The sequence below is a fragment of the Melopsittacus undulatus genome, chromosome 2 (assembly GCF_012275295.1).
Source record: "Melopsittacus undulatus isolate bMelUnd1 chromosome 2, bMelUnd1.mat.Z, whole genome shotgun sequence".
Classification (NCBI taxonomy): domain Eukaryota; kingdom Metazoa; phylum Chordata; class Aves; order Psittaciformes; family Psittaculidae; genus Melopsittacus; species Melopsittacus undulatus.
Genome location: NC_047528.1, coordinates 17,748,090 through 17,761,412, shown reverse-complemented (window position 1 = coordinate 17,761,412; position 13,323 = coordinate 17,748,090). Strand labels below are relative to the sequence as shown.

The 13,323-nt window shown below is 36.8% G+C and overlaps 1 protein-coding gene across 1 annotated transcript in view; it reads left to right on the top strand.

Annotated features, from left to right (window-relative positions):
• MICU2 (mitochondrial calcium uptake 2) overlaps positions 1-13,323 on the top strand; it is a 150,977-nt gene that overhangs the window by 117,362 nt on the left and 20,292 nt on the right. The window contains exons 6-7 of the mRNA XM_031049589.2: positions 4,118-4,200; positions 8,500-8,562. Coding sequence (XP_030905449.1) covers positions 4,118-4,200; positions 8,500-8,562 — 146 coding nt within the window. The remainder of the gene's footprint in view (positions 1-4,117; positions 4,201-8,499; positions 8,563-13,323) is intronic.

Below are 13,323 nucleotides of genomic sequence, written 5' to 3'. Positions count from 1 at the left end.
CAGTTACTAACAGCTTTTCAGTAACGTCTTCTGGTATTTTCTAAATTTCTGTGTTATAGGAAAATATATAAATATCATATGTAGAATGGTAAGGTGTTAATATAAGTGGATATAACTTTGATTGCATAGTGTCATCATCGGTCCATAGCAGTACTTCAAAAATCATGCTAATCCCTGCTCCATGGGATGAGAGAAGTCTGGCAAGTAACTTTGAGAGAGAAGAGACGTTGGTTACAGGGCCACATAACAAGGGGAAGAAGAACAGTGGGGGAAGATAAATAATTTGTTTCACAGTAGTTTCAGCCATTTTGGACAATGGGACATTAACAGTATAGCTCATGCAGTGGTGTAAAAAGCTGTTGTGTCTGGAAGGTTCTTGCCTACTATTCATGTGTTCAGATATGCAATGGATAATATACATAAACAGCAGAATTCTGCAGTGGCTTTTTGTTCTAGCTTTTAATCCTTTTATTTTCTCCTTTTGACTTTATTTCTTCAAGTATTTTGCAGGTGTTTCTGACCCCTCCTTTGCCTCCTTCCTTTTTCTCTATCAGACACTTTTTTAATTTTTTTTTTGTTTGGTACTTGCTTTATCTGCAAACAGCAGGCGTTTTTATTGTGCATGGAAGTGATCTTGGGTTATCTGAGATTCCTCACCGACACTTACTCTGTGCCATGATTGCCACCTGCCAATGCTGTTCTGATGAGATGTAGGTGACACTGGAAGATACTGAGGTTTGAGATGCGTGCAATAAGCATTACTCAGTAAGATCTATAGACTAGTAGTGAAGTAGTCCTCACGCATGTCTGTGTAATAGTCCACATGCAGTCTTGTTTTGACTGACTTACATAGGTCTAACATTTTAAGCAAGAGACAAAGCCAGGCATACCCATGTTATCCAGCGGATGGGGAAAGGCGAGAAGGAAGCAGTCACTCTTGCTGCAATAGAATGTAGATGCTTGAGCCTCATCACTTCTGTGGCTGAGAGGTCCACAACTTACACAAATGGACGAATTTTCCTTGTTCTGCTAATCCACCCTCTCACAGTGTAGCATGAACAAGTAACATAGGTCTCCAGAGAGTGGAGAGATTATGTCCAGCCTTCACAGATAGTGATCATTGGTGCACACCTCTCACACAGTTTAGGTAGCCTTTTTACAATTTATGTCATCTCTTAGAACTGCATTAGTTCCTACTGCATGGCATGAAACGTGATTTCTTTGGATATTTCAGCCAGTACACAGTATTAAATAGAGTATGTGCATTAGGATAACATATTTAACATACAAATACACTCTATCACCAGTAGTGACTGTCCAGTCCTACACACAACTCAAACATGAGTCATACCGTGTGTTCAAGTGGTTTCTTTAAATCATAAATAATTTGGGCCTAGTCCAGTTAGAAAGCCAATTTTAAAATATTTGCTGAATATTTTAACTCAGAAAAGAAGGATTTTTTTTAAATAACAACTACAATAGCCACATTGTAACTTCAGAAGAATATTTTAATTAAAAGTTGCAGTAATAGGTGCCAAAGATTCTTTTTGAATCAGTGACAGCTGAAAGTAAATTCATGCTGATTTACTGGCTGAAGCAGTATAAGAGCAAGTTGTTCCACTTCTCCAGACAATCAAGCAACATTATTTTTCACAGAATTTACATAGGAATGTATTGAACTGCAGAAACAAAGGCACATTTTGATGCAGGATAAAAATGCAATGACCGATGTTGCTGCTTTGGTCACACAGAGAGTTACCGTACAGATCAGTTTGAAAGCAAATGTCAACATACATAAGTGCCTCTTATCTTTGCCTAACAAGTATCCCATGTCAGTCAGTCCCCATTTACACCTACCTGTCTCTCTCACTAGTGAGAATTAATTTGACATTTCTTAAAACAGCCGTTAATATTTAAGTAACTTCTTCTAAGTCACCAATAGTGCAATATGGAAATGGGAATTGTCACCAGCTTTCCAGGATCCTGGTTCCAGCACACTGCTGACCAGACTGTGCTGCCTGTCCTACCAAAGCACTGTCTGTAACTCTGAATTTGAAAATGTAATCTTGCAGCAAAGGTTATGTTTTGCCCTCTGTGATCCCCTTTTTGCTGTGTGCCTTGTATTATTGCTATCTTTTTTCTTCCAGTGCTGAATTTAATTTCCAGCAATGGGTTAATGGAGCTTCTGCTAAAAACCTGTCTGGTGAAGGAGCCCAGGAACTGGACTTGTCTCTTTTACTCAAACCTTCATTTCAATTAGCCAGTCACACAAGTTGACAGGGTGGTCAATGTAGGAATAGTTGGGGGGGAGGCACCTAAGTCTAACCTGCACTCACAGTCAAGACTCTTATGTTCAGATTTTGGAATTTTGCCTGATTCTAATTAAATACAAATATATCTGAGGTAGTCTTTGAACTATGCTTATTTTTCAAGCGCATACCTTTGGGGTTACATCATGTCAGATAAGTATGTCATCTCTGAACAGTAAAAGCAGCTTTAGGTCCTATATTTTCAGTAACAGCTCTCTTATCTGAAAATTGCAACACAGATGGTATGAATTACTATTAAATACATCAATTACTTTTATTCTCTAAATATGCTATAGGATATGCTCGTCTTGCTTTTTTGTTCTAGTAATGCAAATTTAGTGTGTGGCATTTCCATGGAAAAGAAGCCAGTTTTGAGTATTACAACCCAGTTTCCAGGGAAGGGATCTGCTCTGCAGATTTCAAGGGTATTTATAAAATACCCCTGCATCACAGGGTCGCTCCACAGAGAGCTTTAGTTGGCTGATGAAGATGTAGTTACATCTAAAATGAAAAAGTGCTACTTACTTTAGTCATCTTGTTATCACTTAAAAGGAATGGGATATTTCTTTATCTCGTTTCCTCTGCAGAAAGATTCCCTTAAAAAAAAAAAAAAAGAAAAAAAAGACTTACAACTTTACAGGATGGAGCTGGAAGAATATATTTCCAAAAGAAAAACTGCAAAGGCATTAAAGCTTTTTAGAGATACTGCTTCACTGCCCTCATGAGTCCAACATTATTCTTGGAAACACAAATATATTCTAGAGACAATAAGTCTGTGGCTTTCGTATTAATTCTTGACTTGACTAGGTTGTGGAATTAATTCACCTGCTACCAGAAATTACTGGGATAAGTTCCTGCTACTGTAGTGAACTATAACTACATTTCAGCAGTATGTTACTCCTGTGTGGGCTTGCTAATGAGTGAGTTCACCTCCTATAAGCAAAGCAAGATCAGGAAATTGTGGGAAGGAGCTCAAAACACACTATGTTTTTATAGTGCCTGCAAGACTCAGAACTCATTACATTTTTGTGTTGAAAAGAAACATCCATTTGGTGAAGGAAATGCAGGATAAAATTGTATAAAATTCCTGGAAAAAAAAAAATCAGCTTGATGGGAGACATACAAAACATGCTTTTGTCCAGCAATGCCAGAAAGAGTGGTTTATTACATCTCAGTAACATTTGAGTACATTTAGGAAGGCGAAGGGAAGGAAAAAAAGGCCTGGGGCTAACACAGCAAGAGTAGGAGCCGAGAGAGGTGGCCACGATTAAAGATCAGTCTGTTCGCTGGGAAAGACTACAGATACTGGCATATAGTAGTGCATGCAAGAAGTACCTGAGGGGTACACTAGCTCTTTCAGGCAGTTTGGGAATAATTATTTGTTTCTCAAAGCACTTTCCAGTCTTCTCACCTGAAAACGAGCTCTAATAAACAAGTTAGAGCTCAGCTTCAGAAGTGATGTGGGATTAAGGAGACATCTATAGAAGAAATCTAAGACCAGGAGAGGACAGACAATATTTTTACAGTCTTTGGGATCAGATGGACATTTATGGTTGCACTTAGGCACTGCTGGTATTTCTTGCTTTGCCATTGAATTAATTATCCCTTGAAAGGGTAGTAAAAAGGTGCTCAAAAAAGTTTGGTTATACTGGAGGAAGTACATATAGTTTACTAGAAATTTCATATACATGCAGAATAATGGAGAACTGAAGCATAGGCCATATTCCTTTTGCATTTAATATTCAAGTACTTGTGTAAGAGTGAGTGCATGTGTATTTACAATAAAGTTCTGTTGCAATTTATTGCAGAACCCCAGACTGGATTTCAGATTGCCTTTAAAATGTTGGATACAGATGGCAATGAACAAGTTGAAAAGAAAGAATTCTTTAAGGTATGTGTATTTATATGCATATGAATTTTATAAATGAAGATTCAGTGAAATCTTCAAGGCTATTTTTCAGTTCAATCTATGATCACATACCTACAAAAATACTGTATAGGAAAGAAGCGCATACTAAAGCATTGATGAAATACTTATACTTGAATCCACTTTTATAAATGTTATCTTTGACTTTTATCTAAAACTCTGTTATTGGGGAAGTAGCAGTTGGTGTACACCAATTAATACCATGATTAATATGGGAATATGAATAATCAACTGGAAAAGTCTTTTATTTTCTAAATTTATTTTTTTTTTTAATTTACCATCCTCTCTTGGTTCTTAATGTTTGCTGTTGCACAGGTTATTTACCAGTTCATACTTCAGAGAGTAGCAACAGTTTTTACCCTCTTTTGTGTAAAATATAGGGCAGAAAGACAGATGCTTAAAAAACTAAGAAAATCTTGTTCTGATGTGTTAAAGAAGAATAGGGTTAATGATACAGCTTACTCAACTTTTAGTGTATTTAACAGAAGACTGTTAATTAAATACTTCTTTTAAAAAGTCAAATGCAAAATTAACAAATGTAATTTCTAATAGACTCCCTCAGCTTAATTCAGATCCCTCATTCGTATTGAAGGTGACTAGAGAGACAATTTTATAAGAAGATGGAATGGCTACTAGAAAGCAAATTCTTTTCTTTCACTAAGATAAACACTAATGCAACAACTCTGGAGAACCATAGAATCTAAAATTTCTAAAGATACACCAACTGATAGAGAAATTGCCAAGAATTTAAGTGTACTTTCATAACCTTAAACTCTGAATAAATTATGCAGTTGCTGTTAGTATGTTTTGCACTGCTAGACATTTTTTAATGAATTGTCTTTTAACAAGATTACAATCAATATATTTTAAAATATTGTAAAAATGCTTTCAGTAGTACTACTTGAAAATAGTACCTGAAATTAGACCATTTCCCAAGACAGTGTTCCCAGAAGCCCCTAACTGAGCCTGCAGATACCCTGCCCTCATTTGTTGCTGCACAAAATCTTTAAAGCTGGAAGAATTTTCTCTGTTTAAATGTTAATTATTCTGATGATTGAAAGAGATCAAATTCTAGCCAAAGCCATTATTTTTTAACCTGCTAAACCTGGTACAGTCCTAGTGAATTGTTATCAGAGTAGCTGTGCCCTGGTCACTGTTATGGATGTATTGTTCATATACAAAACATTACTGGGGAAAGTGCTAGCAGTACTTCCTTTAAACTGGTATTGTGGCAGTTAAGCAAATAAGGAGACTCTTGCAGAAATACAGCACAGTTCTCTTGGGGAGGTGTACAGTATGTCATATATTTAATATCCATTACCCATTTCGTGTAACTAATTGAATAAGCCAGTATGAACAACAAGTAGTCATCAAAGGTAGAGGTGAAAACATTATACAAATCATTAAAAATAATTTGATTTCCATAGAGGCAATCAAATTAAATTAAGATTATTCTAGTTAGATAGATTCTTACTTTCCATTTCCTTTATGGGCTGTATTGATTAATATAGGGTGGTAAAAAAACCTTATAAATTGCTATGTCAGCTTCTAAGAATCATCAAAGAACTCCCACAGGATGCAAGCTGGTTAGAAGATGAGTTTTCTTGCATGACTGTATACTTAACATTTATAAATAGCAACTATTTTAAAGTAAAACTTTATTTTTATGGGTTAGGTTTAAAAATAGAATTTTTGGAACATAAAAATGGCCAGGTTGAATGGAGTCTTGGGTGATATGGTTTAGTGTGTGGTGTCCCTGCCCATGGCAGGGGGGTTAGAACTAGATGATCCTTTCCAGCCCTAACTATTCTATGATTCTAACCTGGAAAAATGTATGTACATTAATCTCTGTATACGCTAGTTATGTACACATCATAGGATGCTGCTGTATACCTAACAAGTTAGTAGGTTGTTTGGATAATCTGTCATTTACCTTATCCCAGTTGGCATCTCAGGAAAATATATCTGAACTATTTTTTTAATATATATTATATATATATATTCAAAACTATTGGGAATGGAGTTAGGGTAGCGCTGATGCCACATATAAGAGCTGTGTGATTTAAACTTTGTAGACTGTCTTTATACACTTGTCCTGGACAGCAGTTACCACAAAAAACTTGCAGAGGTTCATCTAGGGCTGAGTTAACCAGCACCTGCCACTGCCAGCAGTTGTGGTGGTTTGGTACAGAATAACTCTTGCGGTCGTGGAGCATTCACAAGCACTAATCCTGCTCAGACAACTGGAAGATGTAAAATCGCCTTTTTTTTTTTTTAAGAATGGCACAGCCTTTCTGACAGCTCTTGTCTTCTGCAGAAAAGATTGTTTCTTAGTATGTCTTTAGCAAAGAGGCATCAGTTATGCATAATAGGTCTCATTATCTTTGAATTAGCCAAATTAGCCATTAGTATCTTGAGTGATGAACAGATATAAATATTAAATACAGATAAATGTTACATAGAACAGTTGTATTAAAGTCTATTTCTCAAGGGCAGAATTATTCTCCCTCTGTGACTAGTTGCTGCATTGTGCTGGAAAAAATCTGCAAACTCCTGGAAATAGTATCAAATTCTATAAGGATTTATATACTATGTAAGAAAACAATAAACTAAATCTTCCAGAACACTTGTGAAGAATGAAACCGTGAGTTTGTGCTCTTTCGTAGTCTCTGCAGATTTTTTAAGAGTCCTTTAAAAATAAAATCCAGAATTGAAAAAAAAAAAGAAAAGGCATAATTTTCTCTTGTTGGGAAAGTATTTGTGGTTGTGTTTCTTGTGTGTGAGCGAAAGAAGGATTTTCCATCTAAGAAAAAAATGTAATATTTCTATAAAGCACTTGTGTTTTTATCCAGAGCTCTATATTGTTATTTTGCTGTGAGGAAAATCAGAATGCTTTTAACGTACTAGTACATTGTTCTCTGAGTGATCAAAAATAAAAAGAATTTGGGAAACTTGGAAGAACTAATACTGGTTAATTGTCTTTTTTGCAGTATTTATTTTGATAAATACGATTCAGGCACATTCAAAAATAATAATAGAAAGTAGCTATCCTGCAGAACTCAAAATCTGAGGCTTACGAAGATAAATAGAAGAGGTGAAGTTGTCAAAATTTGAAGGCCAAGGGAAGATCTTTAGCAACATGAACAGTTGGTGGTGTTTTTTTCCCTGCTCACTGCTTTACAAGCCCATCTTGCTTCTCTAAACAACATTAAAACTAAAAAGAGCCCCTAAGGAGAGATTTGAAAGACCCACAAAATTATGCCTATGCAAATTTGGTCATGGATTTTTTTCCCAGTTTTAATGGGCAGAGAGAGGAATCACTCAGAAATGTTTGAGAAGCAAACCAGAAGCTTTGAAAACCCTGAGCTTTAAAAACATCTTTCCTAAAGTCTCCAAATCCAGAGTGATTGTTGTATGTCTATACCTGTACCTGAAATGTAGTAAGTCCCTTGTTTTTTCATTTTTGCTGTCCTTTTGAGGATTCATGCAAAGGTGTGTGAAAGGTAGGTGTACCCTGTGCTGTTTTGAGTCTCTCATTCTTGGGGCAGTGTTGACCTCTCAAGCTAAAATACATTAGAAGAAATCTTTCAGCTGAGTTATACTGGAGGTGCTGCAAATTAATGCACTTTTTATATTACCTTTAAGCTCTACTTGGGACAGAGTCATTTCAGTACTTAGCCAACATTCAAAATTCATTTATTTGCGGGGTGGAGGGAAATCTCGAACCACATTCTGCATAATTACAGTTCTGAAAATACATTTGCTTATGTAATTAAATTATTCTCTGTTGTTAGTTGTACCTGAATTTAACAGGTATGTTTTTCATGTCTAGAAGATCATGTCTGTAGCAGGACTATGTAAAGCTGTCTAGGAGGACAGCATAAAAATCACAGGATAATTTTTATTTCTGAAATGACCCTTTATGTTACACCCCTGAGTTTCAAAATCTTCTGGAGTGATCAAAGGGCTTCTAGTGCAAGGAAGTATCCTCTAAAAAGAGTGAGTGCTGGGCTACAAGAGATATGTTCATATGCTCTGCTTGGTTTTATTAACTACAGTAGATAAGACATACCTAGGAGAAAGTGTGTCTGAATAGGAAAACATCCTTAACTATGCAAATATTTTGTCATGAACCTTGCAGAAACATAATGACTTTGTAATTAAGAAAAGGTGAAATTAATGCCTGATAAAGGAGAAATGTATAAGACCAAATTTGTAATTTTCCTGTGGTTGTGGTTTTTTTTCATCTTTTAACAAATACAGCTACAGAGAATCATTGGGAAGGAAGATGATTTGAAAACAGCTGGAGATGAAACAGTATTTCAGGTATGAAACAAGCATTGTCATATTTCCCATGAACTTTATTATTTTTTTCAGATTTTTTAGGTAAGCATATACTCATCGGGATTAGTGCTTTAATTAAATGAAAGTGCATGATTAGTCAGCTACTTTCTAAATGGGAAAAAAATGTTTTTCACTTTTGAATCTCCTGATGAAATGTATGCAATTAATATATTTCATTACTGTGTAGTAATCCTCCACTTCATTATTTAGTTTCTGTAAGCATCTGCTTCAATGTAACCCTCTTCTATTTATGAAGAACTGAGAAAAAAAACCTCTGTATAGCCAGATGAGAAAATACAGGTTTCCAAATAGAAATTGATACCTTAAGCTTACCTAAGTGCTGCTGTTGCAGTAATATCAGCTTATTCTGAGTTGGTTTGAAATGTAATTATGTCATTGAGGTGACAAAGGGAAAGATCACTTTAGTTAGGTCTGCTTTCAGAAAGAAATGTCATAGATGCAGACCAGAAGAAACAGTATTAGAGAATGATCTTCCAACTAGGTTAGAAGTTTAACTGAATTGAAGACCATTAGCAAACAGCAAATATATCTTATCAGTGAAAGGGGCAGGGTTAGGGTTATCTGCTCTCTTTTGGCTGTTTTCCCCTGAATCCTGGCACTCCAACCTACCTTCTTCCCAGATAGGGTCTTTGCTATTTCTCATCTCTTCATCAGTCTGTAATCAGCACAGAGGTGAGGAACGCTGAAAAATTTGGCATGAGGCAGTGACTGCTCATGTTGGTAGCATTCAGTAAGGAGCTTATATAGGACTCTACTTCATAAACCTATCATGCAACAGCAGTCTATAAAGACTTGGTTCAGTTCATGTTCTTTGCTTTTTCACCCACCTGGGGAGAAAAAAAAATGGAAGTAGCACTATTCTAACACCTTTAATATTTACTAGGCATTAACAAAACTTTCTCCTGATGCATAATGGTTTTGTTCCCTCACTATGTATCCAGAGTTCAGTTAAAAATTGTTTGACTGACTAACAACCATCCCCTTTCTTGAATCTTTTCATCAGTCACCAGATTAAAATAGCTAGGATTAATAGGGTTGTCTGCTCCTCAAAACCTATTTCAATTGAGACTTAACTGCCATGACAGTGAAAGAAAAAGGATCTTTATTCTGCATGAATGCACAGCTATAGTATAAAATTTCCGGAGAAACTTTTGATACAATTTGACAGATTTAGTTATAGCCATATAAGCTTATTGGAAGCTAATTAAATACCTGAGCTGGAATGTCTCTATTTTGTTTTCTGCCTTGCTTTAAATTTCGCCTTCAGCATTCTCCATTGACAAAAATCTGAAGTTATTGTAAGCAGAAAAATAAAATACAGTTTATTAGCAAATTATAAATGGAATTATAGTATGTTGAAAAGAAGAATTAAATAGCTTCAGGGAGTACAGCTATCTTGAAATTCTTCTCTCCATATTTCTACTTGGCAAAATCCAAATTATTGCTTTTCTTCTGAATTTTATTTTCTTTCCTGTTGCACTCTCTCACAAAAGAAGTTGATTATAAGCAGTGAATCTGACTATAGGATATAATCAATGCATATGGTTTTACCCTTTATTTTTAATAATTTTGGCATTATAATAACTATAGTATTACTTTCAAGCAAAGCAGATAAAGCATAAAAAACATAGGGTTTAAATTGGCTATGTTCTTTGAAAGCTGAGATACAGCAACAGAAGTTTGATGTTTGGAGTAACTCTTTATTTCCACAACACTTTCACATTGTGCATATGAGTTTGCTGGTTTTCCAAAGTGATCGCAGTTTCTGATACCAGATGGAAAATGTCACTGACTTATGAAAATAAGGTTTAAATGGTAGTCTGCAACTTCATTTAACTGGCAGGTATATCCAGGTGTGTTCCCTGTACAGTGTGTAGGTGGAGGTCCCAGTCATTCTTTAACTTAATACTTCTTGAGATACTGTATCTCAAGGAAAAGAAAAAGCAGTTAGTTTGCTGTGCTCCCAGGGTGCTTGTATTTCTGCCCCTTTTACTGAGACTTTGACTTACACATCTGAAATGGAAAATTTCACCACCTAGTAATGGCCCTTGCATTGGATTGCAGTGGACTTGGTTATCCAAGTAAGTATATTTCAGTTGAGGGACTTTCTTTTTCCAATATTGTAATTGATGCTGAAAGAAAAGCCAGAAAAAAATCTGTCTTGCCTTAACTGGCTCAGGCTTTTGGGAAGTTCCTTGCTGACTTTTGCAGAGCAGGCAATCTGATTTACTCATAGCACAGGCATGCAGACAGTGAAGGAAGGAGAGATGCAGGCAGAATTACAGGACTGGCAACCTGGTTCTTTCTAGATAGACTGGAGAAAATGGTGCAGAAATCAACAGATGCAGTGACTATCTCACCTCACCCCTTTTCCTCATAGGAAAGGAAATGCATTCCTCATTCCTCAAAGTAAATGCAGCATCTGGCTTCCTAGCAGAACTATTCTGCTTCATATGAGACACCCAACTGAGCATTTGACCATGCTTCTCGGAAGAGGAGAAGCAAATTCCTTGGCTGGAAGTGGTGTAGTGTTAGAGTAAAGTGAACAAGCTAGAAAAGTTGGGTGTATTCTGAAAAAGGTGTTGCCCAGTGAACAGCACCAGTTGCTTTTGTTACTGCCCTAAGTTCCTTGAAAGGATACTCTAATGTCAAGTGTGTTTTGTGTTCTGATAGTGAAAACAGTGATAATGGTTGCAGATATCTACTGCACAGCCCAGTTGTCTAGATCAGGGACTTTCAATTTAGAGTAATGAGTTACCAAGTAGTATGAGTACCTCTAATTTAATATGCCTTGTGTAATGGCTAAACTTTAGAAATTAATTTTAGCTATTGTTAGGAAAGGAATGACAATACAAAATGTTCTGTGTTTGTTCTTGAAATGGAATTCATGTTGGGAAATAATAAGTGCATTGTCTCATTTCCAAATGGTTAAACATAGGCTCCTAGATTCCATAATGAACACATTTTCATATGAACTATCTCATTTACATGGGGTTTTTTAATCATTTAACTAGTACTTGGGAACGCAGCTATTTATCTCTTTTATACAGAAAGCTTTTGAACTAAAATTTTGTCTGACTATAAGCAGTATACTTTTAGACTAACAACTTAGCTGGTTAGCACAAGGTTTTACATTTGGACCTTTAGACAATGCAGCATTGTGATGCATCTCGTCAGCCACAGGGATTGTGCAGGCCATTGTAAGCTGCCCACTGATCCCTAGAATTTCTAAAAAGTTTAAAGTTTTCTACCTATAGCTTCACAGTCTGCAAAGCCCTGGGCTCAGAATAACTAAAGACTGCCTGAACTGAATGAAGGAATATGGTGGTTGCGAGCTATACTCTTCCAGTGCGGTAACACTGTATCAGGGGGCAGCACATCACATTTTGCAAGAATCTGGTCCAAGACTAAAATTAATATCCCTCCCCAAAAGAGTGTGTCATTAATCTCGTCACCTCTCAGTTCAGATGGAATGCACATTTTTTTCTTACCCTGTCTTCTCCGACATAAATGTGTATGTTTCATATCAGCAGATTAACATTGAATTTCATTGAAAAGCTTTTAGATATGTTAAACCAAGGAGCAGTGCAGTATTCCTACATGTTTCAAAGGAAGCTCTCCGACCATGTGAACTCCATAAAGATTCAAATCTTGTGGCATCAAAATACTAGGCTACTAAAACACGCAAGGTCACTGTTTACCTCACAGACAAGGAATTATTTTTCTATGTGATCTGATGATATTATAACCTCAAGAGAGACAAAGAAACATGCTTTCTGATATGTTTTTAGATACCTGTTCTGCAAGTACATTGAATTTCGCTTGGATATCAAAAGCTTCTCCCATAAGGAATTCATCTGGAGGTCCACTCTGGTCACAGTAGCATTGCTTTCTGTTGCACAGATGGGTGAGGCAAGGCTACTGCTTTAATCTCTGCTACTTAACCTGGTCTGAAGCACTTTGAATCATATGGAGAAGCTAGATAGCAGCATGGGCTCCTGAAAGGCCAGGGAAGACACATGGCTTGGGCCTTGCACTAACAGCTTTAGTCTTTAAATCAAAACAGAAAGAATCTGGTCATTAATCTCGGAAGGCTTGTAAAATTAATTGGAATAAGCTGGAAATGGTGCATGTAATTTTACTCATTTGGCATTTTGGGATTACTGAAATTTGGGATGCCAGCCTGAATGTGGACTACCTGGGGATGTGTTCAAATAGCCACATGGGGGAACTGGTCACAGTCCACAAGTCAGTTTTAGGATCCAGACCAAGGAGGTTTACACATGCTGAGGATGGGTGTGCACGGCCTTTGGGGCCAAGTCCACTTTAACCAAAAGAGTGTGCTTCAAAGAACACACCTCCTGAGGGGGGTCCTTGTTACGGATGCTGTATTTTTGGTGGAAATCAATATTTATAAAGTATGACATGGCAGGAAGGCAGGGCCTGAATTCTTGAGAGGGGCTGTCCCCAGTTGTATATGGAAGCTGCTTGACCCAGAGCCAGTAGTGCATGGGTCAGGCAGTCTCAGGCTTTGCAGTGCAACAGTGCCATTCCCTGACTGCTTGACGCAGTCAGCCTGCTGGCGACAAGGCTAGTTTCAGCCTCTTCCTCTTTTTGGCGTAAAGTATCTCCTGCAACATCTACTCCCAAATTACCCTTAGCCCATTTGGCTGGAAACTGTTTTTATTCTGTACTTCCTTATGAATTGGTGCAAAACTGTGG